Raw genomic sequence first — 27,685 nt, 5'->3', positions numbered from 1 at the left:
GGCAGCACCCCCGGGCAAGCCCTCGCTCTTTAAATAGCTGTCCTTGCCGAGCAGTGGCTCCTGGGGCGACCTTGAGCTCTGCGGGATGGAGAGGGGATGAAATTCAATAGCACGAAATGCGCCGGCACACGCGCCAGGAGCAGCAGCGGTTCCTGCCCTAACCTGGGGGCTCGTTTCTGAAGAGAGAGCTGGGTGTTGCGGTCGACCGTGGAGCAGTGACAAGCTGGCAAAACAGGCTGCCGCAGTGACCCGCAGGGCTGGTGCTGGAAAAGCGAGCACAGCTCAGTGGCCCCAGTGAGGCAGCAGGGCCAAGGGGCACGACAAGGCAGAGGTGGAGCCTTCATCCCTTTGCCGAGCCCGGCTGCTGCATCTGGATGCACCAGGGAGCTCGGAGCGTTGTGCGAGCCAGAGGATGCTTATGGATCAAGAGCGGGTGGGCCAACAGTGGCCATCTAGGACAAAGTCAGACGGATAGAGTCGGCAGCACTCTCTAAATAGCGTCTCCGTCCTTGGCCCCGGCTGGAGCAGCTCTGCCCAGCCGTTCTTGACACAGTTGGCTGCGTGGAAAGCTGCAGGGCAGACGGTGCAGCCCTGCCCAGGTGCCCTTCCTGCTGAGCACTGGTGCCTCAACTGTTCCCTGCCAAATGTCCCCTGAAGGCTGAGCTGCTTCTCCCTCAGCACAGGCTGCACCCTCCGCTTCTCAGCCTGGCCACATGGGTGGGAGATGTCTTTACTCCCTTCTCTCTTTTACCCACAAAGACCCTTCCCACATGTAACCTCACTCTGCTTCGAACCCCAATCTCTTCAGTCCTTCCTGGGGTTGCGTTATTCCTGTTTTTGCGCTCTGCGTGCTTGTCCTTTGGCCAACATCTCTCTTAAGGTGCTGTGGCCAGACCTGGGCACAGTCACAGCTGAGACCTCCTCAGGACAGCTCTGCCCTGATGCTGTCTAGCTTCCACCTTATCCCTGCGCCTTCTCCTGCAGAGCTGAGAAAGCTGGCTCTTCTCACCCCCAGACTTCTGCAGCTGTAAAGGCAGCAGGTTTTTCACCCAGAGAGCAGTGATGGTCAGTAGTGTGGACGGGGTCCCCATGTGTAGAGGCGAATTCCCCTTAAGCTCAGTGTCGGCCCCGGGTAAGTGTCCCAGGCTGCGCAGAGGGCCTTGTCCCTCAGCATGTTTACCCAGTGTGTCAACAGCTGGCGTCCTTACGAGTCTCCTTGCCAGCTCTTCTCCAACTGCTCGCTGCGTCCTCGCTGCTGACCAGGGTCCACTTCACAGAGACCGTGGCTGCCTCAGGCCCACGTCTCCCCTAACCTGGCCTCTCTGCGGGAGCTGCTGCCAGAGCAGAGCTGGAAGAGCCCAGATTTGGTCTGAAGCGTGTGAGCGCCTGAGAGCCCAGCACACACGCAGCGCCCAAAAGCCCTGGGGGCATCTGCCGGGGGGGGAGCCCCTGTGGAGGGCACTGCTGGGCCCATGCCATGTGCAGCATGGAGTGGATCTGCGTGTCCCATACATGCTGGGCTGGTGGCACGAGCGCAGGCTGCCGGGCGCAGCATGCGCAGAGGGATGAGCACTTCCTGGGGGAGCCGGGCTCCCTCTGCGACTGTTTGCACGGGAGCTGGATGCGTCCCAGGGCAGTCGCCCAAAGGCCATGGGCACGTTGTCTGGCAGCCCGACAGCAGCAAGGGCCACGCGATGACCCCCTGTGACAGGGCCATGAGGATGCCCTCTTGCCGGCCAGCTGCCCTGGCAGAGGTGGGTTGGCAGGGGTTGGCTGCCAAGCTGCATTGAGGCTCGAGAGGCTGCTGGTTTGCTTGGACAGCCGGGACAACCGCGCGGGGCAGCTTTCCAGGCGAGCTGGGCACATGTTACCTTCCTCCTTCAGCTTTTCCTGGAGGGGGGTCTGAGTAGCCGTACGAGGCTGTCTGACCCTCGGCAGGCAGGGAGAGGCTCAGCCCTGCCCAGGCTGCAGGTGTCTCCTTTCAGCCTTCCTGGTGAGCAGGGCTTACGGGGAAGGACCTGCTCCCTTTTGCAGAACAAGCCTCAGCACCTGGGGCTGCTCCTCAGCATGGTGCTCTGGGATACCTTGTTTTAGGGACTTGCTCATCGTGCTGGTGGCGGGGATGAAGGCTTTGGCATTATGCTAGACCCAGCCAGATGGTGCACCTCAATGCCAGAGCCCTAGGGGAGACACACAGAGGCCCAAAAATGAGGGTACTGTCACCATGGCATGGTGGTGGGTGCGTGGCATAGGCACGACCCTGTGCTGTGGTAGTTGTGTGGATGGGCAATGCTTTGAGGAAACATGGGGTTGGCATGGCCTTGGGTATGTGGTGGTGCCCATGGCACAGGGGTCATCATGTTTGAGACATGGGGCAACTCAGGAGGGGAGCATTGCCTGTGGGGCCCTGGGCCCACCTCCGGCCTCTGCTCAGAGCCACACGGGACTGCCGAAAGCTTAAAAGCCTGGGGCAGGCACGGGGCAAAGGCTGCGATCGCCTCCTGCCCCCTCCCCACAGCACCCGCGGTCTGTTCCCAGCGAGCCACGAACGACCTGGACCGCGTGCTGAGGCCGGAGCTGGGCAGTGAGGGCTTCTTCTACCGGCACGGCCACCGCGAGCTGCTCGCCCACCAGCTCCTCTCCCAGCTGGCTGACAGCACCACCACGAAGGACGCCTACCGCCAGCCTTGGAGGACCGCGCTGCCGGCCCGAGGTGAGGCAGAGCCCCCGTGGGGGCAGCGAGCGTGGGGGGCCTCGGCTGCCCAGGGGCTGACGGTGCCTGCTCCCCCCGCAGGGCAGCGGGAAGCCATGCTGGAGTTCATGCTCTACCAGAAATACAGGCAAGCCTGCGCCCCCTCAGCCCCCCCCCACCCTCGGGCCCCGCCGGCGCCAGGCTCCAGCTGCCGGTGGGAGGCAGGTGCCCCGGTGCGGTGGCCCAGCGCGGTTGTCCTGGAGGCGCCCTGGCAGAGTCGGGACCTGGCTCAGCAGAGCTGTGCTCTGGGCCTGGGGTATTGCTGGCTGCCCTCCATCCCTGCGAGGGCAGCTGATTAGGGGGAGCCTAGCTGGGGTGAGGAAGCAAAGGGATGAGGAAGATGTGCCGCTCGCTCCTGAGATGGCAGGAGGTGAAGGGCTGGGGATGCTGCCCTGGCACCAGCTTCTCCTGAGCATCAGGTGGTCCCCTCTTCCCAGAGGCATTTAATTCACCCAGACTGCACCGGGCAACCTCCCTCTTCTCCTAGCCGGCCACTCTGGGCCTCAGACCCACAGCGGTACCCTGGAGGGGGGGCTCCGCGTGTCCGGGGGCATCGGAGCCGAGCGGCGCCAGGGTCTGTGCAGCTCGTGCCTCCGAGCACCCCAGAGCTCTCCCCGCAGGAAGGAGATGCTGGAGGAGATCTGTCCGCCACCTGGTCCCATGGAGTTGGTCTCCACCACGCACCGGGACTACTGCGCTGAGGGCTTCCAGCCCATGCCGCTTCCCGCCACCCAGGTACGGCTTGTGGCAGGGCAGCACCCTCCCAGCTCGGGGCAGCCCCCAGGCCACCCAGAGCTCATGACAGCTGTCCCGTCCAGTGCTGGGAACAGCTGGGGGACACTGGGAGCCCCCAAGGCTCCTGGGTCCCCTCGGTGCACCCAGCGGCAGCTGGGCGCCCCGCTCACGGCCACTGCTCCTCTTCCACCCGCAGCCCCACGACTGCTACACGGAGCAGCCCTGCACCTACTGGCTGGAGCAAGCCCACGGCGTGCCCGTAAGCCCCCCACCAGCCGGCTGGGCCCCGTGCCCTCCACGTGGCTCACGGGGTCCCTCCGTCCCCCTCCAGGGCGTCACCAGCATCTGCACCACAGACACCCCTTTCCGGAGGAACGCGGCCTTCTCCACCCCCGTCACGGAGCAGCGGGGCCAGCCCCTGCCCTGATGCCCAGCCTCTGGCCCAGTCAAGCAATAAAGAGCAGGAGGCAGCCGCTGTCCTTGCGCCGCCGGCAGATGAGGGCCCCGCTCCGTCCCCACTGGCCACCCCGGGCACCTTGCTCAGGGCATCCCATTTCCCACAGCTGCATCCGAGCAGGCAGCATGGGCCCCTGCAGCCCCGTGGCCAGGAGCACGGGTCCCGGCGTCCCTGGGACACGCGGCTCCTTCCGGCCCCGGCCGCAGGCCGCGGCGCTCTCCGGGTGCAGGTGGGTTGCAGGAAGCGGCAGCGGCACAGCCAGCGCATGAGCTCACGGGAAGGCGCCGCGGTCCCCGCGCCAAAGCAAACCCTGCGGCAGCAAGGCCTTCCCAGAACCGCCCTGAGCCCTCTCCAGCAGACGCAGCGCCGCGGCCCGGGGTGGCTCTCCGCAGGCCAGCCCCGCTGGGGGGGGGGGGGGGTCCGGCAGCCCCCACCTCGGCTCAGCCCGCGGTGGGGTCACCCCGACCCGCCGCGTTTTGCAGTTGGGGGGGGGGGTTGGCGCAAAGCACGGGCTGGAGGCAGAGGGGTTTGGGGAAATCTGTATTTTCAACAAAATAGTTTGCACGATCTGACCGCTATATTTACATCTGGTGGGGGGGGGGTATTTACACGAGCCGGGGGGGCTATGTACAGTGGAGCGGGAGGAAGGCGAGAGGGTCTGCAGGGGGGGCGGCACTTAACGCAGCCGGCTGTGCTCCGGCTGAGGGGCTGGTCCTGGCAGGAGCCCCCTGTCCCCCCCGGGGAGGGGGGGCACATTCTGCCAGGGCCTCAGGACTGAAAAGAGAAGGCAAAATGCCCCACGGGGCGGCCAGGCCCCGGATAGCGGGCTCAGAGCCAGCTGAGCCGGGGGGAGCGGGCGCGGGGGGGTTGGGATCCCGGAGGGTGGGGGATAGGGAGCCGGGATGGGGCCGGTGCCTCCCCTGCCCCAGGGGGAGGTGGGCTTTGCTGGTGCCTGTGGGCGGGGGGGCCACCATGGGGCCCCGGGGACTTCGGTCAGGAGCCGCAGGGGCCGGGGGGGCCCCAGGCTGCGGCACAGGGAAGCGTGGGGCCAGAGGCATCCTGGCGTGGGGCTCTGCAGCGGCGGCACGGCTGGGCTCAGATGCCTTGGGGGTCTTTCCTCTCGCCCAGTAGCCAGTACGTCCGCATTTTCCCCTTGCCCTGGGGGCAGAGGGGAGCGTTCAGCACCGCGGCCATGCCAGCGCCGGCGCCAGACCCTCCCCAGCCCACGGCTCAGCTGCGGTGTGGGCCTCCCCCAACCCATGGGCTGGTGCCACTGCCGCCCTCGCGGATGCGACCCTGCTCCCAGTGCCATACCACACCGCCAGGCCATGGCGCCGGGCTGGGGTCCTGCGCCGGGCGCCCTGCCCACCACCCTGTCCTGGCCTCACCTTCATCTCCACATCCCCACGCAGCTCCAGCTCGAAGCAGCCAAACTCGTCCAGGACTTCCTTGGTGGTGGACGAGACATGGATCTTCAGGGCTGGGGCACACGGGGAAAAGAGGCGTCACTGGGGCTGGGGACTGGGCCACGAGCTGCAGCTATGACCCCAGAGATGCCGGCAGCCCGCGGCTGGCCCCAGGACTCACCCTGGCCGTTGGACTCCATGCGGGAGGCCGTGTTCACCGTGTCTCCAAAGAGGCAGTACCGGGGCATCTTCAGACCGACGACGCCAGCACAGACAGGGCCTGCAGGCACAGCAACGCGGTGAGCCGTGGCAGGGCGGCAGAGCATCTCCCCACTGCAGGCCCAGCTGGGTGCCTCTCCAGGGACACCGAGCGGGGCAGCTAGGTCACCCGGGGGGTGACAGCACCCCTGCGCCCTCCAGCGTCTCCCAGCTTGGGGCCCAGCAGGGCTCACCGGTGTGGATGCCGATACGCAGCCGGAGCTGGTCATTGGGCTGGTGCCGGATCTTGAAGGTTTTGACAGCCTCGAGCAGGGCCAGGGCCATGCGGACGATCTCGTGGGCGTGCAGCTTGCCGTTGCGCACCGGCAGCCCCGACACCACCATGTAGGCATCCCCGATGGTCTCCACCTGAGGCAAGGGGGTCAGCAGGAGTCATCCCTGCCTCGCCATGATCCCCCATGCCCTGCCCACAGCCCCCTTCCCATGTCCCCCCGACCCAGCGCCTCGCCACCCCCACCTTGTACACGTCGAAGTTGTCAATGATGGCATCAAAGCAGGTGTAGAGATCATTCAGCAGCGTCACCACCTGCAAGGAGCATGGTGACCATGGCGCTGCGAGTGGGCATGTCCCATCAAGCTGACCCCAGCACAGGCACAGGGCTGCCCAGGGTGGCCAAGCTCTCCCGCCGGCTGCGCACAGGGCCCTGCTCCCACCTGCATGGGGGTGCTCTCGGCCGAGAGGGCGGTGAAGCCCACGATGTCGCTGAAGTAGATGGTGACGCTGTCAAAAGCCTCGGCCCGCACCGTCTCCCCACGCTTCAGCTGCTCCGCCACGGAGCTGGGGAGGGAAGGGGGGACAGTGGGTGGCTTGGCGTGACTGCAGCGAGGATCGTTTGCTCCCTCCCCGAAGCCCGGCACCTTGGTCCTCCCTGCCATCACCACCCCTTTCCCCAGCTGGGGACCCCATGCTTGCCCAGCGGCGGGTGCAGGCTGCCACCCGTCCCCGGGGCGCCGCGTGCTCCCGTCTCGCCCGTCCTCACTGGGGCAGGATCTGATAGAGCAGGTTCTCGGCCTTGCGCTTCTCCTCCAGGTAGGCCTGCGTCCGCTCCTCCACCAGCTTCTCCAGGTTGTTGGCATACTGCTCCATGCGCGACAGCAGGTTGTCCAGGATGCTGGTGCTGCCCTCCCTGCGGGGACACCGGCAACTGGGAAATGGGGGGCCGCGACGCATCCCAATGGGGCGAGAGGCCCCCCAGTGCCCGCCCGGGGGGGCTGTCCTCCACGAGCCACCAGGCCCTGCTGTTGGCAAGGGCTAGGGCTGCTCCCAACCCCCTCCCCACCGGCACCCACTTGTTGAATCTGCGGATGAAGATCTTGATCTGGCTGAAGTCGGGGCGCTCGGCCGGCTCCTGCGCCCAGCAGCGCTCCATGAGCACCGCCAGCTCCTCGCTGTGCACCCCGATGTCGATGGAGGGGCGGAAGTACGGCTTCTGGCTGTTTCGCACCTTCTGCACGATCTCTGCCGGGGCGGGCGGACGCACGCAGCGTCAGGGCGCCGGGCGAGCGCACGGCCGCCCGTCCCTGTCCTTCCCCGCGCCCTCCCCTCACCTTTGGGGCTCAGGTCCATGCCCTCGATGTAGAAGGGGCCATTGCGCAGGGCGATCTCCTGCACGATGATGCCGAAGCTGTACACGTCGGCCTTCTGCATGCCCTGGGGGGGCAGCTGGCCCTTCTGCAGCAGCTCTGGTGCCGTCCACAGCTTCTCTGGCAGGACACGGCCACAGGGCGGTGAGGCAGGGCCACCCCGTCCCCCCCCCACGGGGACCAAGCCGGGCCACCCGTCCCCAGGCACTCACTGGCGTAGAGGGCGTGCGTGTCCTCGCTGTCGCAGGGCGAGCGGAAGCTGGCCAGCCCGTAGTCGGTGATCTTCAGCACGAAGCGGCTGTCCACCACGCAGTTGGAGGACTTGAGGCTGCCGTGGTGCCCGATGATGCTGTTGTGCAGGAAGGCCATGCCCTGTGCCCGACAGACAGACGGACGCTGCAAAGCTGGCGCCCCCGAGCAGAGCCCGGGTATGGCCCAGCACCCCGTCCAACAGCTCAGCACCCTCGCTCGGGTACCTTGACGATGTCGTTGATGAGCGAGTAGCGAAACATCCAGTCCAGGTTGATGCTCTCGTTCTCCAGGACATCCTGGGGGGAGCATGTTAGACGTGAGCAGGGCCCCGCTGGACAGCAGCACCGAGCACCCGGCCTCACAGGGAGCTGAGCCACGTGGCACTGACCCCGTCAAGTGCACTTGGTGGCACTGAAGCCGTCCTGTCCGCGGGCCTCTGCCCTGCTGCCACCCCCATTCGCACGGCTGCTCCCCTGCCAGCAAGTCTTGCAGGGCTCAGAGACCACCGGCTGTTTACAGCCAGTCCTCAGTGCAACCAGGCCAGCAGGCATCAGGGCACAGCGTTGAGAAACCCCCCAGAACCCGATGGACACGGGGCGGAGGCAGCTCGGGTGCCACCCCCAGCCCCCCGAGCCGCCCCCCTACCTGCAGGCTGCCCCGGGGGCAGTACTCAGTCACAATGCAGATGTTGGGGGGGTCGATGCACGCCCCGATGAACCGCGTTAGGTGGTTGAACTGGATGTCCCGCATCTGGAGCCAGAAGCAGAACCGAGACCATGCCGCGATCAGGTGGGGCACGCTGCTGCTCGGACCCTGCACCCACAGACCAGCCTGGCCCCACGTCCCCATGTCCTCCCCGCTGGCAGGACCAGCCCCCGTGCCCCCAAGCAGGGTCCCCCACCACGGCCCGGACCCCACACCTACGTGCTTCAGCTCGAAGAGCACCTGCCGCGTCAGCTCAATGCGCTTCTTGTTGACGTGTTTGATGGCCACCACATTGCCCTGGGGCGCAGGGGGCAAAGCAGAGGTCAGCGATGCGTGGGGTTGGCACGGACAACGCTGTAACAGGGGCCGCGGGGCAGGTGGCACACGGCCAAGGGGTTGCCAGCACGCAGGGGGACGCTGTGCAGCCGGGGGGGGTTCAAGGCTCGGCACACGGTGAGGTGGGCGCTCTCGCTGCCAGCCGCACTGACCTTGAAATGGCCGGTGTTGGCGAAGATCTGGAACTTGCCGTGCGTGGTCATCAGGGAGCCGTAGCTGGAGCCGCGCTGGGGGGAAGGAGAGGGTTAGGGATGGGGATCGTGGGGCAGGGACGCCCTGGCGGCAGTGGGGCGCACAGGGGATGCTCCAGAGCAAGGTCTACAGGGAGGGTGAAGTCTACAGGAGGGGTGATCCTCTGCCAGGGACGTGGCTCTGGAGGGGACAGAGAGCCGTGCAGGGGCAGGATGAGGTGCGGTGCTCCGTGGGTTGCTGCTCTCACCAGGGACAGCGTGAGCCGGCTGCCCGCTCTCTTGTGGTACCGCTCGGCGCTGCCGAAGTGCAGCTCATCCCAGCGGATCCGCCACAGCATGCTGGCCAGCTCCTTCTCCAGCATCAGCTTCCTGCGGGGCACGGGGGCATCAGGCACCCGTGGTCCTGCCTGGGACACCCAGCAGGGCAGCACGGGTCCCCCACCCTGCCCAGCACCCCGGGCACCCAGCCTGCCCCCCACCGAGTTGAGGGGCACCCGGGGCCGAGGCAGAGGCTCCCCGGACCCCGACTGACCTGAAGATGAGGAAGCTGGAGATGCCGAACATGACGAAGGTGAGGCCAGCGCCCAAAGCCACGATGGCCAGCATGGAGAGGGGGGCTGCAGGGAGCAGGGGGTGTTAGCGCAGCCCAGCTTCCCCACCCCACAGAGCCCCCAGACCCCGTGGTGGGCACTGGGCAGGCCATCACCCATGGGAAACCACCCTGAGAGCCTGGGAGAGCCCAGCTGGTGGGACCCCGTGCACCGATGAAGGGTGCTGGGGACTGAGGGATGTGGGGAGGCCATGGAGCTGGTGCTTGGGGGCCAGCTGCCCCTGTACACCCACTTTTATCGCAGGAGGGGTCATCCACATCGAAGACACAGGGCGGGTTGTCCAGGGGGGGTGCCCCCTTCACCCAGCGGATGGGCCGGCCCAGCCAGTGGATCTGCTTCTCCGCACCCAAGTAGTGTCCCACCACCTGTGGGCAGAGAGAGCTGAGCCTGTGGATCCCACCAGCCCCGGGCCCCCTGACCCACCCGCAGCGCTCTGAGCATCCCTTCCCCAGCCCCGGCTGCGAGCACGCTGCCCTGGCTCCGCAGGGCCGGCGCCAGCCCCCACCTCGTACTGCCCGCTCTCGGGATCGCCCATGGCCCACAGGTTGAAGTCCGTGTCCCGGTCGTTGTTGCTGTCCATGCTCACCAGCCCCGTCACTCCTGCAGCAGAAGCGAGACCCGGGTGGGACAGGGACCACATCCAGCTCACACCGTGTGTGCCAGCACCACTGTGTCCCAGCCAGGCCACCAGCCTCGGCTCCCACCCTGGCCCTGCTGTTACCCTGGAACTTGCGGTCCCGCATCTTCTGGATGATGCGGGTGACGTTCTTCTTGGAGCCGCCCTCCTGCAGCGTCTCATTCAGCACCATGGCGTACAGCAGCACCCCATCATAGAAACAGCCCGCCACCAGGTTCATCTGTCGGGGAGAGACCTTGGCATCCCCAGCGCCGCGACCCCGGGGCCACACGCACAGCCTCCAGAGGTGGCACCTCTGGCATTGCACGTGGCCCTGTCCCACTGCACTGGAGACATGTTGCAGCCCCACTCAGACCACTCCCCCGAGCCGGGGGGCCCGGCACGCAGACCCACGGGGCCCCACTTACCAGGGAGTAGTTGAGCTGCACCCCAAAATTCTCCTTGGCTCGCAGGATGAGCTGGGTTTGGAAGTGCTGGTACTCGGGGTTTTGGGGCTCGTGGTAGGTGATCACCAGCACCGTCTGCAATCAAGCACAGCACCGCGGCCGCTCATGCAGGTCCGGCGACGCTGCCCCAAACCTGTCCCCATCGTCACCGCGCAGGGGGGTGCAGCGCTGCTCACCTGGAAGGCCTCGCGCAGCCCCGAGTCCTGGCCCTGGCTCTGCTGCCAGGGCTTGAAGGCGTCGTGGGCAGAGTCACCCCGCAGGCTCTCCCCGAAGAGGTCCACATAGAAGAAGACGTAGTCGCCATTGGTGAGGTTCTCGCGCTGCGCCCGCTGCATGATGCGCCGCAGCATCTCCAGCGGGCCACAGAGGTAAACCACTGCAGGAGAGATGGGGCGTCAGGGGCACGCTGGCACCCGCCCCGGCCGTAATATGGGCCCCGCACATCTCCGTGTGCGACAGCCTGGCGTAAATCACCCCACGCACAGTGCTCTGGCACCCCCCACCCTGCTCCTGCCCAAACAGACCCCGTGCACCCCCATTCAATGAGCTCCCCCAGGCCCGGCCGGGGGAAAATAGGTCCGGAAAGGCCGTGGGGCTGTGCCCCGGAGGCCGGCAGCCTCTGCCTGGAGGATGCTGGGGAATCCAGACTCGGGCAGGGACAAAAACATGTTTGGGTTTGCGGTCGTGCGGCAGGAATGTGCAGGTTCCCGGATTCCAGCACCTTCGGCGGCTGCGGCATTAATTGGAAACAGAGCATCTGCTGGTGCGACGCACGCAGCAAGGGGGTGCCCGGGCCCCGGCCCGCCGCCCCGGTGGCCCCCAGCCCCGCGCCGGGGCTTGGAACCCAGCACGGGTGCCACAGAGGGGCTGCCCGGGGCTGGCCGGGAGCGCCATGGCCCATGGGGCTGGCCGCGGCGCCGGCTGCGCCTGAGACCGTCTGAAACCCCCCCGAGCAGGGGCCCTCTTCGCCCTCGGAGGGCCAGAGCGGAGGATCCTGCCACCGCCTCCTCCCTCCCCCCGGAAAACCAGGGCCCCTGCTCCAGCCAGGCTGGCTGGGAAGCCGGGATTGAGCAACGTGGGAGGAGGAGGCGGCGGGCGCCGGAGGAATGTCACGCTCAGACGCTGGCCCCAGCTCGCAGCCCTCCCGCGCGGGGCCAGCGTCGTGCCAGGGCCCCGGCCGGACTGGGAGCCGAGGGAGGGACGGGCCGAGCGAGGGAGCCCTGCAGCCGGGGCCAGGGTCCCGGTGCCGGGAGAGCCCCCCTGCTGCAAGCAGGCCCGGCAGGCAGCAGGGTCTGCAGGCGCCCTCGGCTCTTGGTGCGGAAAAGCAACCCCCCGAGCCGCCCTGGGTACCAGAAACCCGCGGAGATGCCGGAGCTGCTCCCAGGCAGGCGGGAGAGGCACGACGCCGGGACGGAGGGGAACAGGGCGGCAAACATGCCGCACGGAGCTGACACAAGCACCCCGCTGCCGCCGCCGCTGAGCCCGGTGCCCTGGCGGCGATGCGCCCCTGCACCGCCGCAGGCAGCTCCTGCCCGTCCTCCGGGAGCCTCTGCCGCCTTCCCAAATGCTGCGCCTGGTGCCGAGAAATGCTGCTCCACCAGGACGGGCAGCGGCGATGCGGGGGCCGCGCAGAGGCCGCAGGACCCCCATGGGGACGCGACTGTCCCCATCCCAGAGCCGGCGCCAGCCCGGGGCCGCTGCTGAAAAGCCGCCCGACGCTCCCGGCGGGAGGCACTGCGCGGGCTGGGGAGCAGCAACAGCTGGTGGCAGATGGTGGGACACGCGGCGGGGCGGCTCCGACGCCAGCAGCAAAACCCAGCCCGGTCAAAAGGCCGCCGAGAGCCGGTGGGGGACGGCGCCTCGACAGCTCCCCGGGGGGCAGCTTACGAGAGCCGGGCAGGAGGGCAGGGTCACTGCCGGCTCGCCGTGACGCAGGCGGCTGCCATCGCCAGCGGCCTCCCGCTTGGAGGCACAGCGATCCTCCCGCTCCCGCGGGTACCACCAAACCCGCTCTCCTGCTGGCGGCCCCCCCCCCCCCCATTTCCCCAGGCAGGGGACCTGTGCGGCGCAGGCAGATGCTCTGGTAATTCCCTCAACCTCAGCTCTAATTATATCAGCACTCTTGTGAGCTGCAGGAGAGACGAGAGCCCCTGCACGTCGCTGGGGACCAGCGAGGGGGGCGATGGCAAGCACAAGGCGCCGGCACGCAGGACAAGGCAGCTGCTCACCCCGCTCCTTCCCAACCATGGTGCTCTCACAACCCACCACGCTCACTTTTTGGAGCTGCAGATGCTGGGGACTGGGAGTGTCAGGGGCTGGCGAGGGGCACGGGGAAGCGGCTTTCCCTGGTGGAGGTTCCCCAAACTCATGCCCATCCCTAGGAGAAGGACACCGAAGCCAGAAGAAATGGTGTATGGCCTCACCATGGTCTCATCTGCGCCAGGACAGCCCCCAGGGCCACCAGGACGTCGGCACCACAGCCCCCGACACCCGCTCCTGTCTGCGTGCCCAGCCCCACATCCTGCCCCCCTGCCTGCCATGGGAGGGATTGATCCACATCGCACTGATTTATGGCACCAAGCCGGAAACACCGATCAGAGCCGCTGATTTTGGCCTTTTCCCGTGCGTGGCTCTTTGCCCCCGTCCCACGCAATGCACGGGGAGCCGCCAACCCCACCGCTCGGCTCCTTCGACCTGTCACGGGGCAGCCAAACTCGCCGAGCGGGTGCCCCAAGAGCGGAGCACCAGCCCCGCTCACCCAGGGGCCCAGCACGGCCAGGTGCCCCCGACGCCGGCCGCTCAGCCCAACACAGCCAGGAGCGCCATCGCCTCAACCAAATTTCCTACTGCCCGATCTGGCCCCCCTCACCCAGCCTTGATGTCCTTCTTAATGACACAGCATCTTAGGATCCATTAAGGAGCAACGCGAGCCGTTGTCTCCCCGATCGATAAACCCCGCTCATCAATAATGAAGCAGCATCAGGCCGCCCTTGGTCTCCAGCTGCCTCCGTAATCCAGTCCATTTCCTCCTGCTCCCAATATAGCAGCTCTCCCGGGGCACTCGCAACGCGCCAAATTGATTTAGCCCTCCATCAGCAGCATGGGGCCGCCCCATGCCTCCTCCCAGGGGTGCAACCCAGCACCCTGCTCTACCAGGCCGGCACAACCCAAGGTGCCTGTGGGCCGGGGGTCCTCCCCGTGGTGCCCGCGGGGTGCTGGGGTACAGCGGCTCCTGCGCGCCTCGCTGCTCAACGCGGGGCACCGGGGTGCAAACTGCCCTGGGGGGCGGCCCCAGTCCGGCCAGCATGGGCTGTGCCTGGGCTTGCTCAGGACCGAGCAGGATGGCTGGGGCCAGGCCATGCCGGGAGCGCGCTCGCAGCGTGCCCCAAGCGTCCCCAGCCCCACTCGCCCACCAGCCATGGCCCTGTGCAGCTGGCAGGGCCCCGCAGTGCCCACCCGGGGAGCTGCACGGGCCCCTGCTGCCGTGGAGCCCCTGCCAGCACCAGGTGCTCAGGGGCTGCCCTGGCCCCTGCTGCACTGCCCCCCGCCTCATGGGAGCCCCACACCGCTCCCGCCATTTCCCCAGACCTCGCCATGCCCCACGTCGCTCCCGCTGTGCCTCACACAGCTCCCGCTGTGCCCATACTAATGTGCCCCTCGCTGTGCCCCACACAGCTCCCCCTGTGCCCCATATGGCTCCCCCTGGACTCTTGCTGTGCCCCACACAGGTCCCACTGCTTCCCCAACCCCTCACTGTGCCCCACACAGGTCCCAGTGCCCCCCAGCTCCTTGCTGTGCCCCACACAGGTCCCAGTGTCCCCAGCCCCTCGCTGTGCCCCACACAGGTCCCAGTGCCTCCCAGCTCCTTGCTGTGCCCCACACAGGTCCCCCTGTGCCACTGGCCTCTTCCTGTGGCCCACATGGCTCCCTCTGGACTCTTGCTGTGTCCCGCACAGGTCCCCGTGTCCCCACCCCTCGCTGTGCCCCACACAGGTCTCAGTGCCCCCCAGCTCCTTGCTGTGCCCACACAGGTCCCCCTGCATCCCTGACCTCTTGCTGTGCCCCACACAGGTCCCCCTGTGCCCCCAGCCTCTCCCTGTGCCTTCTGCTGGGCTTTACTCCTTCCCCCCTCAAGCTCCATGAAGGGTCCCTGCACCCACCCCGCATTGTGCCTTGCCCCACGCACTGTCCCCTTGTGCCACCCTGCGTGCCCAGCCCTGGGCAGGGTCCCCCGCGCCCCCCCCTTGCACGCAGCCCCCACATGGTCCCCCTGCGCTCCCCCCTTGCATACAGCCCGTGCACCAACTCCCTGTGCCCCCCTTCGCGCAGCCCCCGCACCGGCCCCCTGCGCCCCCCGCGGCGACCGGCCCCCCCCACCCCGCGCCCCCAGCCCGGCTCCGCACCGCGCCCGTTGGCCTTGATGAAGTGGACGGCGGCGTCGGGGCCGCCCTCGTCGGGTGAGTAGATGTGGTAGCGCGGGGTGATGTTGCTGGCCTCCTGCAGCTCCTGGTAGACGCCCTCGATGGTGAAGTAGTAGGGCCGGTCGTCGGTGCGGCGGTCGGCGTAGAGCAGCGCAGCGCGGGCGCTCCAGTTGAAGTGGGCGTGCAGGTGGGCCACGAAGGCGCCCAGCTTGGGCGCCGAGGGCCCGGTGCGCACCGTCGTGCTGTACAGCTTGCGCTTCTGGCTGAAGCCCACGGCCACGGCGCCGGCGGTGATGAGCGGCAGCCGCCAGTGCGAGGCGAAGCGCCCCACGGCGGCGGCGGGGTACACGCAGCCCGGCCCGAAGAGCACGTCGGGGTCGTGGTAGAGCTTGAGGTCCACGGCCTTGAGCGGCGCCACGTACTCGGAGCAGGCGCCCTCCAGCTCCGAGCTCATGAACTCGACGCGCACCGAGAAGGGCCGCGGCAGCAGCGGCGGCTCGCCCCGCTCCAGCGCCTCCAGCGCCAGGCTCAGCGCCGGCCCCACGCGCGGCCAGGCCCACGCGTAGCTCACGTTGCGCTCGGGCAGCACCACGGCCACCGTGAGGTTGGCGCCCGCCCCGTCGGGGGCCGCCGCCCGCCGCCCGCCGCCGCCGCCCGCCGCCGCCAGCAGCGCCGCCAGCACCAGCGGCAGCCGCGGAGCCATGGGCCGCGCTGCTCCTGCGCCCCGGCCGCCGCCCGCGGCTCCTGCGCCGCGCCCGCCGCGCCCGCCCCGCCGCCGCCGGCGCCTCCCCCCGGGCGGGACCGCACCGGCCGCCGCCGCCGGGGGCAGCGCCCCCTGCCGCCGCCGCCGCCCCCGCCGCGCCGCCGCCCCGGCCCCGGCCCCGGCCCCGCGCCCGCCGTCGGGGCGGCCCCGCGCCCGCCGTGCGCTCGGGCGGCGGGGCCCCGCGCGGCGCCCGCGGGATGGGCCGGGGCCCTGGGGAGGGGGTGTCCCCGAGGGGGCGGGCTGGGGGGTGCTGGGGGCCCTGCGGAGGGGGTGTCCCCGAGGGGGCAAGCTGTGGGGTGCTGGGGGGCTCTGGGAAGCGGTGTCCCCACCGAGGGGTAGACCTGTGGGGTGCTGGGGGCCCTGGGAGGGGGTGTCCCCACCGAGGGGTAAAGCTGTGGGGTGCTGGGGGGGACCTGGGGAGGGGGTGCCCCCCCCGAGGGGTTCCCCAGGTAATGGAGTTGGGGGCTTGGGGGCCTTTAGATGGGGTGCTCTGGGGGGGATACTGAGCTGGGGGTGCTGGGGGCCCTGGGGCAGGAGCGCCCTGTGTGTGGGGCCCCAGGGGGGGTCCTCCAGGCTGTTGGGGGGGGGGCTGCGGAGGGAGTGCCCTCAGTGTGGGTGTCCCCCTGCGGGGGGGGCAAACTGTGGGGTGCCGGGGGGGCTAGAGGACCCTGGGCGTCCCCCAGCTGTGGGGGGTGCCAGAGGGCAGAGGTGCCCCGGGGGTCCCCACTCACATCGCTGGGGGCAGGAGGTGACTCGACCCCCCCCCATGGCTGGCCCTGCCTGGCTGGGCGGCGGAGGGCCGGGGGGCCGCCGGGGGGCTGCAGCGGGGCCGCGGCGGGGGCTGCGTGCCCGGCGGGCCGCACACCGCATTCCTCGCATTCCCGGCCGGCCCGCGGCCCCACGGCGCTCCCCGCCGGCCCCATGCCTCTGCCCCATGGCTTCAGCGTGAGCAGCCCCGGTGCGGGGGGCGAGCCGTGCCCCCCACGGCAGCCCCCGAGCTGCAGGGCCGGGCGTCTCCTGGGGGCCGCGTGGCCCCTGTGGGGCCGGGAGCGCCGTCCCCCCGGCAGCGCCGCTGCGCCCGTGCCGCGGTGGAGGTCGCGTCCCGCAGTGAAGGACACGTCCCGCGGTGAAGCCGCCTCCGTCCCCGGCCCGTCCCCCGGCCGCAGAACCGGAGCGCCGGGATCGAGTTGCCGCTATAAATCCCCGGGAGAGGTGGCCGCCCCGAGCCGGGCGAGCTGCCCGGCCGCAGGGCGACGCCGGCGCAGGAGCAGATGTAGTGCAAAGCGGGGGGGGTGCGCGTTTGGGGGAGAAGTTTGGGGCAGGGAGCTTCCCCACGGGGCGCCGGGCTGGGGAGAGGGACGCCGGTGGGGGCCCGGGGGTCCCGCTTGGCAAGCCCAGCTCAGGAAAAAGCCTTGTCCGACCTCTCCTGTCCCTGCGGCTGGTGCCGCCCTTGTCCAGGACCCAGCGATGCTCTGGCGGGCCGTGCCGCAGGCGGGTGCAGCGGTGCTGAGGCTGCGGGGAGCCCGGCGGGGCGCGCGGGGGGTCCCGCTGCCGGGGGGCTGTGCGGGGCCGTGCCAGGCTCGGCGGGGAGCGTTTGCGTGCGAATGCCAGCAGAGGGGGCCCGGTGACCGGTGCTGTACGCCGTACGCTGCACGCTGTACGCCGCCGCACGGGGATGCTGGCACGGCCGGGGCACCACGCGCCGCCGGGGCAGGAGAGGGCTGGGAAGGGGATGGGCGTCGTGTGCGGCCTGCCCAAATCTGCCGCGTGCTCTCCTTAGCCGCCCGGAGAGCAGGGCCACGCAGAGCAGAGGGGACACGGTGTCTGCACGGGGGGGGGGCCACGTGCTGCCATCATCGGCTGCAGCGGGCCACAGTGCTACCGTCCCTGGGTCAGAGGGGAGGAAGGGACCGCAGACACAGAGAGATGGATCTCATGGGTGCATGACCACACCAGAAGAAACAGCAGAGCAAGGGTTGGCCAATGCCAACCCTTCACCCTGAGGGAGCCCTGGATGGGTCTCCCTGCAGGAGAGGGTTTGTCTTCACCGCCCCGTCCCCTGAAACCTCCATCCCTCCTGTGAGCTACCAGCAGCGGCTGTCCCCATGTGCTGGATCTGCTCTGGGGCCCGGGGCTGCCACACATGGCCGTGGAGGTTCGCACGCCGTGCAGGAGCGTGGCTGGCACCGCAGGCACAGCCCTGCCTGCCTGCCGTAGGTGGGGGGTCATGCCCAGAAGCTTCCCGTCTTGTTTTCTGGGTTCCCAGAAGGCAAAAACAAGCCCCAGAGTCCCCAAAGCTGGTGATTGTTTAATTGGTAAAAAATGTTTCTGGAACGCAATGAGCGGAGGTAGCGGGCTGCCGGAGCGTGCCAGACACAGTCACCTCCGCACCGGCAGCGGGGCCAGAAACCTGTCAGCCCCGGAGGCGGCGGGGAGGAGCGCTGCAGGTGCCAGGAGCGGGGTGCCCTGGGCACTGCCGGCTCTCCAGGCCGTGCAGAGGGGCCACATGGGGCACAGGCACAGGAGGCACGTACCACACTGGGTCACCGGGAGGTCTAGCGCTCTGGCACAGCCCCAGAAAAGCATGTGGTGGCTCGGGCAGGCAGTGGGTCCCTTTTGCTGTAGGTGCTGCATGGGCTGGGGGTCATAAACGGGTTTGGTAGTGGGAGGCTTGGAGCGGGAAGGAGGCAGGAGCCACGCACAGGGCCTGGCGGGCTCTCCCCACCGTGGCACTGGAGGAGGAGAGCTCCTCAGGAGGACACCTTGCTCCAGAACATCTCCAGAAGGTCTTGTCCTCCAGAGTCTGAGGCCACGTGGCTGCTCTGCAGCCAGGGAAGAGCTTCTGGGAGCTCAGCAGCTCCCTGGTGTCGTCCATCCTTCCCTGGCTGCCGCCAGCACATTGGCACTGTACGGTGAGGAGACGGAGGTGAGCGCGGAGCCGTCCCAGGCGCCGAGGGGGCCCGGCCTGGCTGTCGGGCCAGGCCAGCATGTGCGGCTGCGCGGGCCGAGAGCAGCGAGCCTGCGGCATGAGATAATGCGCGGGGATGGCTTGGTGCACGCGGGGCGACCTCTGCATTTATGGGCTTCCTGTGCTCTTGTTGTCAGGGTAACCTGAAGGACTCCTTGTTTGTGTTTGGATTTTACGTGCCAACAACGGAAAAAATGGAGCAGAGGCAAATATTTTAAAGGGAAAAATGTGGGTAATGTGGCAGCTGTGTTGTTCCTCAGGTTCAGGGCAGGTTCAGGGCAGGGGCCTGTCCATGCAGCAAGGGCAGAGACCCAACATGCCCATCAGGCAACAGGTTCACTGGGACCCACCAGCCGCCAGCGCCTCTCCATGTCCCATCACCTGACAAGAGGAGCTACACGTGTTCATGGAGTCACCAAGGCACGGTGGCTGGAAGGGACAGCGGTGGCTCAATCTAAGCCCCCCAAAGCAGGGCCATCCTCCAGGAGGTTGCTCATTCATCCCAAATGCCGGGGCCGGCCACGGAGAGCGAGGTGCCGGGGCCAGGCAGGCGAAGGCCCGCTCATGCCCCAGCTCGTGGCCGTGCGCCGGGGCTGCTCTGCTGCGGGCTCCCGCTCTTCCCTCGGCCCTGGGCCTGCCAGGCGCGTGGCACTTTCTTGGATGGCGCAGCTCCTGCGTGGCCCAGGAATGATCTCCTGGGGTTATTTCTGACTCACAGGACAGGAAACATTTAGGGGTTTAAGCCGAGATGAATAATGTGCTCATTTCCTTGTGCCGACTACAAAGCACCTGCTCCAGGGGATTTATGGAGTGCCGCGCTCTCACCCTCACAGCACCGCTGCCCGCCCGGATGTTTTTATTTTCCCAGGATGGCTGGCGAGTGCCAAGGCCTGTTTTCCTAAACACCCCGCGCCCTCCCGTCACGTTTCCCCCGCAAGGAGGCTGAGCGGAGCCGCGGGCGGCCGCGCGTGCCCAGAGTCCTGTTGCCAGTGCACGCGGGGGTCTGTGACCTGTCTGGTCAGGACAGGTCAGGAAGACCTGGCGCTGCAAGCGCCCGGGGCAGCAGCGGCACAGGGAGGGCAGGCAGTGCCAAACCGCCAGCGGGGGCAAGGGGCTCGCTCTCTGCAGGCAGCTCTGGCAAGAGGCGTGCGAGGTGCGCGCAGCCAGGGCATCCCTGTAGGGCGCTGGCGTGTGGGGGGCAGCATAGGGCAGAGCTGCAGCCGCAATGGGAGGGCTGGAGAGTGCGAGAGTGTGAGGGAGTGTGCGAGGGAGTGCAGTGGCATGCGAGAGCGCAAGGGCATGTGAGAGTGCAAGGGCATGCAAGAGAGTGTGAAAGAGCAGTAGGGAATAGGAGAGAGCGCAAGAGAGCAAGAGTGTGAGTGCAAGGGAGTGTGAGAGTGCAAGGGCATGCACAGGAGTGCAAGAGAGTGTGCACTGGTGCAAAAGAGTGCAGGGAGTGTGAGAGAGTGAGGGAGTATGAGGGAGCATGAGGGAATGCGAGAGCATGCAAGGGAGGGCAAAGAAGCGCAAGGAAGCATGGAGGAGCACGAGGAAGCATTAGGAAGTGCAAGAGCCTGCAAGGGAACACACAAGGCGGGGGCACGTCCCGGCGCCGCTGGAAGGGCTCCCCCAAGGAAGCAGGGCACCCGCGGGGCTGCCCAAACCGTGGGCTCCAGCATGTCACGGCGGTGGGGCAGAGGCACCCAGGTGGGGGACACCAGGCAACACCTGCCCCACGGCAGGCTGGAGGACCCGGAGACACAATTCCAACTGCTGCTTCAGGCCGCTGCCGGTCTCCAATCCTCTGGAGCAAAGCAGAGGGACCGACCTCCTCGCTCCCGTCCCGTCCCAGGGGCCCCAGGCTCCTGCCCTGGGGCAGAAGGCAAATCGGCACGTGGGAGACGAGGCTGGGGCTCGTCAGCCACAGAGGCACGCAAGCTGCTTGTGCAGCATGCAAGAGGTGCTGCTTCCCCTCGGGCTGCCAGACTGGAGAGTAAGGTGGCTTCAGGATTTTCCTCGTGTCCCATCTGCTTCGTCACCTTCCTAAAGCAACAGTCCCTGTTTCTTCTTAGCCAATGCCTTTTCCCAAGGCCACCGTGCTCCTCTTCCCTCTTGCTCTCCCAAACTCTTGCCACCCCCTTCTTGTGCTGGAGGGAGCAGCAGGACCCTGCTGACCCGGGCTGTGTCCCCGATTTGCACCGGCGCTTTGCTCCCCGCTTTGCAGCCGCCGTGAGCACAGCCGTGCTGAGCCACCACATGTTGCGAGTGGCGCGGGGAGGCGGACGTGGAGCCAGGCGCTGCCAGCCCCCCTCCATCCCGCCGCGTTTGCCCAGTGCTGGGGGTCCCAGTGCCCCACGGGCCTCGGCCATCTCCCTCCTCTCCCGGTCGCGGGTGCCCTGGGGGAGCCAGAGAGCCACAGAGACCATCCGGCGAGCTGTGCCCCGACCCCTCTGCGTGGATTTTGCTCCGATGCCCTTCGTGCCCCCGGCAGACACTGCGGGACAAGCCCGGCTGAAGGCAGCACCGGCACCGTGTGAGGCAGGCCCAGCGCAGCCTGGCGATAAGTTGGGGGTTTTTTTGGCTGTTTAGAGAGAAAATAAGAGTGCTTGTGGGGAGCAGGAGCCAAGCTCCCCAGTGCCTAAAACAGCAATCGCAGCACTTCCTTGGATTTATGGTGTTTGCTTTCACAATGCCAGCCGGGATCCTGTTTGCTTCCTGCTCTGCAGCTGCAGCCTCAGCTGAAGGCTCTGGAGATTCAGGTTTTATAACACTCCTGGATCCTGCCGATGGCAACTTGTCCATCATCTTTATTACCCGCGTGCCTCCTGCGGGGCTGGGGCGGGCCCCCGTCACCCCGGCCGCCCGCCCGCTCGGGCACCGCAAGCACTCCCCGCACTGCCTGCACCCTTGCAAAGCTGCATCCCACGGCGCTGCCGGCTGGAGTCCCGTCTCCTGCCTCGGGGCGCCATCCGGGAGACACCGGAGGAGCCTCTGTGGGGAGAGAAACGTGGCAGCGGCGCGATGTCCGCAGCAGCCCCAGCACCCACAGGAGGGAGTGCGGGGTGCGGGCAGGACCTGCCCCCACAGGGATGCCCACGCGCTCCTACTCGGACCCCCTTCGCCAGCCCTGCCAGGGCGCAGTCAGACGCCTCCGGCTCCCCTCCATATCGGCATGCTTTCCCTTTCCTTGTCCTCCGTATTCATCCAGCTAAGCGCTTCGGCGGAATACCCATAGGCTGCCATCAAGATATTAACCTTAACCCTCTCTTTAGGAAACGGCAAAGGTTGAGCTACAGAAATCCCAGGAATGTTTTCCCGCGTCCCTGTCGGAGCAGAGGCAGTGGCCTTTCTTGGGGCCTCAGTCTAAACCCTCTGCAGATTTTTGGGGTCCTTCTGGAAGCCCGGGCAAATTATCTCCAAATTAAAAACACCACTTGTGGTCAGTATTTGCTCTACTCAGTGATGAAACGGTGGTGGATTGCTTCGTTGCGGTTGCTAGCGCACCGCACTCCTCTTTCCAAACACACCGTAGGAATATTCATTTACCGCCCCGATGATGAACGCTTTTACCCGCCTTGCACAACAACAGCTCGGTACAAAAGGGCGACTTTCATTCGTTACTGATACGCTTAATCAGTCCCGCTTGCAGCCCCATGGTCAATAGTTTATTCATGGCTACCATGAACTTCTCCACTTTATTATCAGCCTTTTCCAAGTGATGTTTTACTTGCTGCCATCTGCTTCACCATTTTTTCCCTTAGTTTAATGTTTGTGTTTGGGAATACATGCTTTTGCTTGCTTTCAGTGCAATGAAAGCAGCATTTTAACCAAAGCAGCCCTCTTTCAGGAGATCCCTATGCACACAGGGAAGCGGTTTTAGAGGCTCCCCTGACCAGAGAGCTCAGCAGCATCCAGCCCCGGGGACGTGCCGATTTCTGCCCTCCCAGTCTCAATACCCCATCCATGATGACATCCCGGACACAACGATATCCCAGCCATGGTGACATCCTGGCCCCAGCAATCCGGCCCCAGCGACCTCCCGCTCGCATGCAGCCCCTTTCCCGGGGCAGCCGGTGTCCAAGCCCTTGCCACGCATCGCGACCCCGCTCCGCTGGCTGGGACCTGCCGTGAAATCAGAAGGTGGCGAATCCAAAACGGATAAAAGGAAATATTTTTTCACTCCCTGCTTAATTAGCCTGCCACAGGAAAACATTCTGGCCAAAATTTAGCAGGATTCAAGGAGGGATTGGACATTTATGTGGATAACAAAAATATCCAGCTATAATAACAGATGCCAACACAAATTCTGGAAGGGATATTGAGCCTCACGCGTCAGGGTGTAAACCTATCCCAAACTTTTAGAAAGTGGGAAGCTTAATGTAGGGGCAGATGACCCACATATGCCGCTGCTACTGCAAATGCATCCTTCCCAGAGCTGGCCGAGCCATGGCTTGGACCATCCCCGGGGTCCTGTTTCCTGCTGCCGGCAGCCGCTTCTGAAGAGGGCTGCAAATTTCTCTTGGCAATTCAGCGCTGCTCTCCATCACGCTGCAGGGACGCGTGGCTGCGCAGCCCAGCCCTGCAGCTCCTTGCATCCTGGCCTCTTGCAACACTCCCGTCCTGCCTCTTTGGCCCCTATGGCTGCTGATTGAAGACCTTATCACTTTGCCGCAGAGGGGCCAGTCTGGGAAAGGGATTTCCTTTGGGGTCATGAAGGGACGGTGGCCATGCCACGTGCCCCTCCATGTCTCCCCAGGGCTGTGAGGTCTTCTCACGGCTTCCCAGCCAAGCCCCTTGTGTCCTTCTCTGGTCACTTGTCCAAACACACCTTCACCCCCTGGTTTCTTCTCCACCTCTCGCCTCCTGCATGTGTCGCCCCATTCCCGGCTTTTGCAGGGGTTGGTCTGCAGTCCCCGCCAGGGACGGCTCAGCCCTGGCTGCTCTCAGCTGCTGCTGCGTCCGCAGGCTGGGCTGCGCGACCCTGCCCTCACGCTCGCATTGGCGGCTGCCCAGCCCTGAGGACTGTGTTGCCTCGTGAGGGCCTTCCTCACCTGCCGCATGCCACGGGCAATGCCGTACAGCCCCCTCTTGTCCGGAGGAACCAGCCGTCGCCCCTCAGCCTGTGCGGGGCTGCGAGCCTGGCTCGGTGGCACCCCGCAAGGCAGAAGCTGTGAAGGCATCACAGCAGCAGGGAAATGCAATGGCTCAGCTCCGAGGTCTGGAGAAGGGGTAAAACTGTGCCGTGGTGCTCCCTGCACCTCAAGCCAAGGCTGTGCCATTACGTCCTGCGGTGGCTGCTGCTGAACGCCGCGCCACGGCCGCGAGCCCGAGGATGGCTGCGTGGCTCCGCAGCACGACAGCTCGGGCACCGCACTTCCCTCTGGCAGAAGGCAGGTTGGAGCACGAGTCCATGGCACTACCAGGGGACCTTTTTCTTGCTCTTGCACCAGGCCAATGCCCAGGCTACCTGGCTACGGCTGGGCTGGAGCACGCTGATGTGGTGCCTCTCCCGGCACGTTGCTCGGGTTCCTGCAAGATGAGATGCTCCCGAGATCTTGGCTGTTTTGACAGATCAGAGACAGCTCAGTGTGACCAAGAGGGGAGTCCAGCACTCTTCTTCTGGTGGCGTGCCAAGGGCTCCAGCGCTCTGCCGGTGTGCCTGTGACCCTGCCGAGGGCAACCCCGCTGGGGTGCCTTGGATCTCCCCTCACCACGAAGCCTTGCGCCCACAGGGGCTTCCAACTGGAGACATTTCTGGAGGGCATGAATCAGCTTTTCACAGCTTGTTAAAAATCTTGATCCTACCTCTTGTTTTCATGCCTTTCAAATCAGGAAATGAGTTTTACAACTTTTCCAGTGGGGCACAGCTGGTGGCCAGGGTCGTAAAGCTGAACTTTATAAATATCTCTTGTTGGGATCAGGGGAAGAGCATTAAAAAGGCAGAGAGAGAGAGAGAGAGAGAGAGAGAGAGAAAGAGAGGGGAAAGGAGCAAAGAAGAGAGAGAGAGGAAAGGCAATCTCAGCAGGACCGCAAAGAAGCCCAGCTCATCAACAGCCATGGCCATGAGAGTGCAGAAGATGGTGTGTGTCTGGGGCAGGCTCTGCCTGCTGCTCTCCCTCCTCCTCCAGCTGCCGGGCTCCCAGGCCAAATGCTACTTCCAGGCTAAAGGTAAGCGGCTTGGGGAGGTGAGCCGGGAACATGAGATGCTAAGATGAGGCCGTAGATTTCCCCATGGCTCTCGGGGCGGCGGGGGCCCTCCCTTGCACGCCTGCGATGTGCTAAGTGGGCTGTGCTGAGCTCAGGAGCATGATCGCAGGCCAGTGATGACTGGAAGGAGCAGTCTATAAACCGCAGAACAGCTCCCCAGGGCTCTGGCTGAGAAACAGCTTGTTGGGCCATGAAGAGCTCCTGGCAGGAGCCTGGCTGGGGCTGTGCATGCAGGACTAGCGGTGAAGGGAAGAGGGCTGCCCCTATTTCTTGTGCCACCTCCTTCCAGGGGTGCAGAGGTCCCGAATGGGCACGGGATGTGCCACCTCCAGGACAACAAGAGCCACCCGCCGTTGCCCCAAGTCTCAGGGGCCACAAGGGCAGTGGGGAGAACGGCAGGACACAGCCAGGGCGGATGGATGGGAACATCTCTCTTGGCAGCTACCCAGGCTTCCCATACCTGCAGGAGCCCAGGGAGCAGGGCTGCTGAGGCAGGGTGGAGACGACACCAAGTATCTTCTGCACCACCGGGCAGATGGGAGGTTGTGATGTTCCTCCTGTCCCCTCTTTGTGGCAGAGGGGTGCTGAGGAGGCTTCCACGCCCCCAGGCACTGACTCACGGGTGCTGATCACTGCCATTTCCTTTCCAGCTCCCTGTGAGTACGAGGGGAAGCAGTTCTCCCTCGGGGAGTCGTGGCTGAGCACCAACTGCCTGCTGTGCACCTGCCTGCACCCCATCGGCGTGGGCTGCTGCGAGACGTGAGTGAGCGGCTGCAGGGCGCTCGGGGCGGGCTGCCGCGCTCAGCACTGCCCTGCTGCGGCACTGCCTGCGGGGTGGCGCGGGGCTGGTGGCTGTGCATGTGGTGGAGCAACTGTCACAGCCCCAGGGGGTGGTGGTTGGAACAAGCGGGGTGCCAGGCCCTCAGGGAGAGGTGGGCGGGATCCCGCTCGGGTGCTAAGGGCAGCAGGATGATGGTGCTCCTTGAACAGGCAGGTGGAGAGCCAAGGACAGCCTGGGGCAGGGGCATCCCATCGCAGTGAGGAGGTGGGGTGAGTGGTCCCGCTGAGGGCTCTGGGGCCATGAGATATGACAGGAGCTGAGGCCCAGCCAGTGCCTTGCAGAAGCTGGCCTGGGGGACACCCCCGGCAGGCTGGGCTGGCAGCGGAGGGAGCCATCTGGCCGTACCAGCAGCCCGGTGGCAGATGTGGGGCCCCCAGCAATGCCCACCACTCCCGCAGCGATAGCTGACAGCACCGTGCCCTCTCCCGCAGCACCCAGCACCCCATCGACTTCCCTGACTGGTGTGAGGCCCACTACGACTCGCAGACCTGCCAGATCTCGGTGGTGCAGAAGGCCAACCCCAGCCTGCCCTGCGTGAAGAGCCTGGAGCACGAGTGGGGCTCGGCCGGCACCCCCGAGCCGCTGCACAACAAAGTGCTGGGCGCGGGGCTGAGCAGATAGAGGCCCGGCGGTGTCCCCACGCCCCCAGCATGAACCTCCGTAGTCCAGAGCGCACTTCCTGCATGTCCCAGACCTGCCCCATCCTGTAGAGACATCACTACAGCCACCTTTGAGGGAAACCACTATCCATACACTATTGTACTGAACTGACATTTACACCCTAGTGCTGCCATGGTACGGCTTTGCTTCTGCTTTCAGCTTCCAGAACCGAACCGGGCCCCTTCCCCATGAGACAGTGTGCCGAGGAGGCCCTGCACATGCGGGGGCTCCTCGCTTCCCATCCTCCACGGCCACATGCCTGGCCAGGGCACGCAAGTCCCCAACAGGGCTGCAAGGCCAAAGGCTCTCGCCAGACTGACCTGGACTTGCCAGCATGCCTGCACCACCCTCCGCTCTCCCCAGCAGAGCAGGAGGGGAAGGAGTTCCTCTTTTCTCAGTGTCTGCAAGGAGGAGGGCTTGTGTAGCCCTGGGCCAGGCTTTCTCTGGGAATGCAGATCCCAGGGGATCTCCTCCCAGGTGTGCAGGAAACTTACGGCGAAAGGGCCAAATGTGTCTATATCGTGGCAGGCAGTCTTGCAGTCCTGCATCCAGCTGAGAGCTGCCAACGGCTCCCTCCTCTGAGGCCCCCAGCCCTGGCAGGGCAACCACATGGGGCTGGGAGCTCGCTGGGGAGCACCCCGGCCCTTTGTGCAGGACCTGCGCACCCCGGCCAGCCCCTTCTCTGCCCTAGAGCGCAAGGGGCAAAACCCACCTCAAGAACCACTAACCCCTCCCGCAGCTCCCAAAGCAGGAGGAGGCCCCCGGCACTGCATGCCAGCCCCGGGCAACACTGCATGGAGCCAGCCCTGGGCAGGCAGCAGCACGCTGGGTGCGCCGGAGGAAACCACTAGATGTCCCCAGCCTCTCCTGTGCTGGCTGTCCCATTCCTAGCCGCAGGGAGCGGAGAGTGGGCCGGGGAGCCTGGGTGCCCTGCTAGCGTTCAGGGAGCTGAAGCGACCTGTGTGCGCCAGGGCGGAGCCGGCGGCCCCGGCAGCCGCCCCAGCTGGTGCCATGCCTGTGTTGTGCGGAGCCTTGTGTAGATGTTTCTGTTCTTGCAATAAACGTATTAAACAAACAGATCTCCAGCCAGTGACTGTTGCATGGGGCGGGCTGGGCCTACAGTGTCACACCTCCAGAGTGGAAGCGTTTCGTCTCCACCCAAGGGACCCTTGGTCTAACTCGCCTGCAGCTGGGGCTAGCGCCTGCCACGCTCCCACCTTCCAGAGAACAAGCGGCTCCTGCTTGTGCTGGGGCCCCAGAGGGCTCAGGACAGAGCTGAGCTCAGGCGAAGCTTTCCTGATGGTCCTTGCCACCACCAGCATCAGCCAGGAGTAGCACTAGGTGCACTGCAGAGCCTCCTTCACATCGCCCAATGGGCAGCCAGAGGCTGTTAGAGATGCACCCACTCCAACCCACAGCCCCACATGCAGCCGG

At 66.3% G+C, this 27,685-nt stretch overlaps 3 protein-coding genes across 4 annotated transcripts; 2 read left to right on the top strand and 1 right to left on the bottom strand.

Moving 5' to 3' along the window:
- Window positions 1–1,694: 1,694 nt before the first annotated feature.
- On the top strand, window positions 1,695–3,957 carry LOC135324486 (sperm-associated antigen 8-like). The gene is made up of 6 exons (XM_064500977.1): window positions 1,695–1,754; window positions 2,539–2,713; window positions 2,795–2,840; window positions 3,373–3,487; window positions 3,684–3,746; window positions 3,819–3,957. Exons 1-6 carry the CDS (start codon window positions 1,695–1,697, stop codon window positions 3,912–3,914), a joined length of 555 nt encoding a protein of 184 aa, XP_064357047.1. The 3' UTR covers window positions 3,915–3,957.
- Window positions 3,958–4,468: 511 nt separating this feature from the next.
- Window positions 4,469–15,609, bottom strand: LOC112993621 (atrial natriuretic peptide receptor 2). 2 transcript variants are annotated; one of them, XM_064499961.1, is made up of 22 exons: window positions 14,795–15,609; window positions 10,568–10,767; window positions 10,353–10,466; window positions 10,030–10,165; window positions 9,814–9,908; window positions 9,541–9,673; window positions 9,230–9,314; window positions 8,946–9,066; window positions 8,659–8,733; window positions 8,390–8,467; window positions 8,111–8,215; window positions 7,690–7,761; window positions 7,426–7,585; window positions 7,178–7,333; window positions 6,920–7,088; window positions 6,610–6,756; window positions 6,284–6,407; window positions 6,087–6,155; window positions 5,803–5,977; window positions 5,532–5,630; window positions 5,333–5,424; window positions 4,469–5,102 (listed from the first exon to the last, which is right to left on the bottom strand). In XM_064499961.1, exons 1-22 carry the CDS (start codon window positions 15,513–15,515, stop codon window positions 5,040–5,042), a joined length of 3,189 nt encoding a protein of 1,062 aa, XP_064356031.1. In that variant the 5' UTR covers window positions 15,516–15,609; the 3' UTR covers window positions 4,469–5,039. The 2 variants fall into 2 exon arrangements, with proteins under 2 accessions (XP_064356031.1, XP_025973191.2); XM_026117406.2 differs by lacking the exon at window positions 14,795–15,609 and adding an exon at window positions 10,916–11,007.
- Window positions 15,610–24,569: 8,960 nt separating this feature from the next.
- Window positions 24,570–27,263, top strand: LOC135324296 (prostate-associated microseminoprotein-like). The gene is made up of 3 exons (XM_064500261.1): window positions 24,570–24,711; window positions 25,401–25,509; window positions 26,023–27,263. Exons 1-3 carry the CDS (start codon window positions 24,600–24,602, stop codon window positions 26,210–26,212), a joined length of 411 nt encoding a protein of 136 aa, XP_064356331.1. The 5' UTR covers window positions 24,570–24,599; the 3' UTR covers window positions 26,213–27,263.
- Window positions 27,264–27,685: the final 422 nt, after the last annotated feature.

Source organism: Dromaius novaehollandiae, chromosome W, assembly GCF_036370855.1.
Source record: "Dromaius novaehollandiae isolate bDroNov1 chromosome W, bDroNov1.hap1, whole genome shotgun sequence".
NCBI lineage: Eukaryota > Metazoa > Chordata > Aves > Casuariiformes > Dromaiidae > Dromaius > Dromaius novaehollandiae.
Note: the sequence above shows the minus strand (reverse complement) of the source record. Positions and strands in the feature narration are given on the sequence as shown.

Excerpts from the sequence above, each read along its gene's own strand:
- LOC135324296 (XM_064500261.1), top strand. The coding sequence starts at position 24,600 with ATGGCCATGAGAGTGCAGAAGATGGTGTGTGTCTGGGGCAGGCTCTGC. Across the intron at positions 24,712-25,400 it reads ATGCTACTTCCAGGCTAAAG|CTCCCTGTGAGTACGAGGGG; the intron begins GTAAGCGGCTTG and ends TTTCCTTTCCAG. Across the intron at positions 25,510-26,022 it reads GGCGTGGGCTGCTGCGAGAC|CACCCAGCACCCCATCGACT; the intron begins GTGAGTGAGCGG and ends CCTCTCCCGCAG.
- LOC135324486 (XM_064500977.1), top strand. The coding sequence starts at position 1,695 with ATGACCCCCTGTGACAGGGCCATGAGGATGCCCTCTTGCCGGCCAGCT. Across the intron at positions 2,714-2,794 it reads GACCGCGCTGCCGGCCCGAG|GGCAGCGGGAAGCCATGCTG; the intron begins GTGAGGCAGAGC and ends CTCCCCCCGCAG. Across the intron at positions 3,488-3,683 it reads TGCCGCTTCCCGCCACCCAG|CCCCACGACTGCTACACGGA; the intron begins GTACGGCTTGTG and ends TTCCACCCGCAG.
- LOC112993621 (XM_064499961.1), bottom strand. The coding sequence starts at position 15,515 with ATGGCTCCGCGGCTGCCGCTGGTGCTGGCGGCGCTGCTGGCGGCGGCG. Across the intron at positions 10,166-10,352 it reads TGCAGCTCAACTACTCCCTG|ATGAACCTGGTGGCGGGCTG; the intron begins GTAAGTGGGGCC and ends TCTCCCCGACAG. Across the intron at positions 9,909-10,029 it reads GCGGGACCGCAAGTTCCAGG|GAGTGACGGGGCTGGTGAGC; the intron begins GTAACAGCAGGG and ends CTTCTGCTGCAG.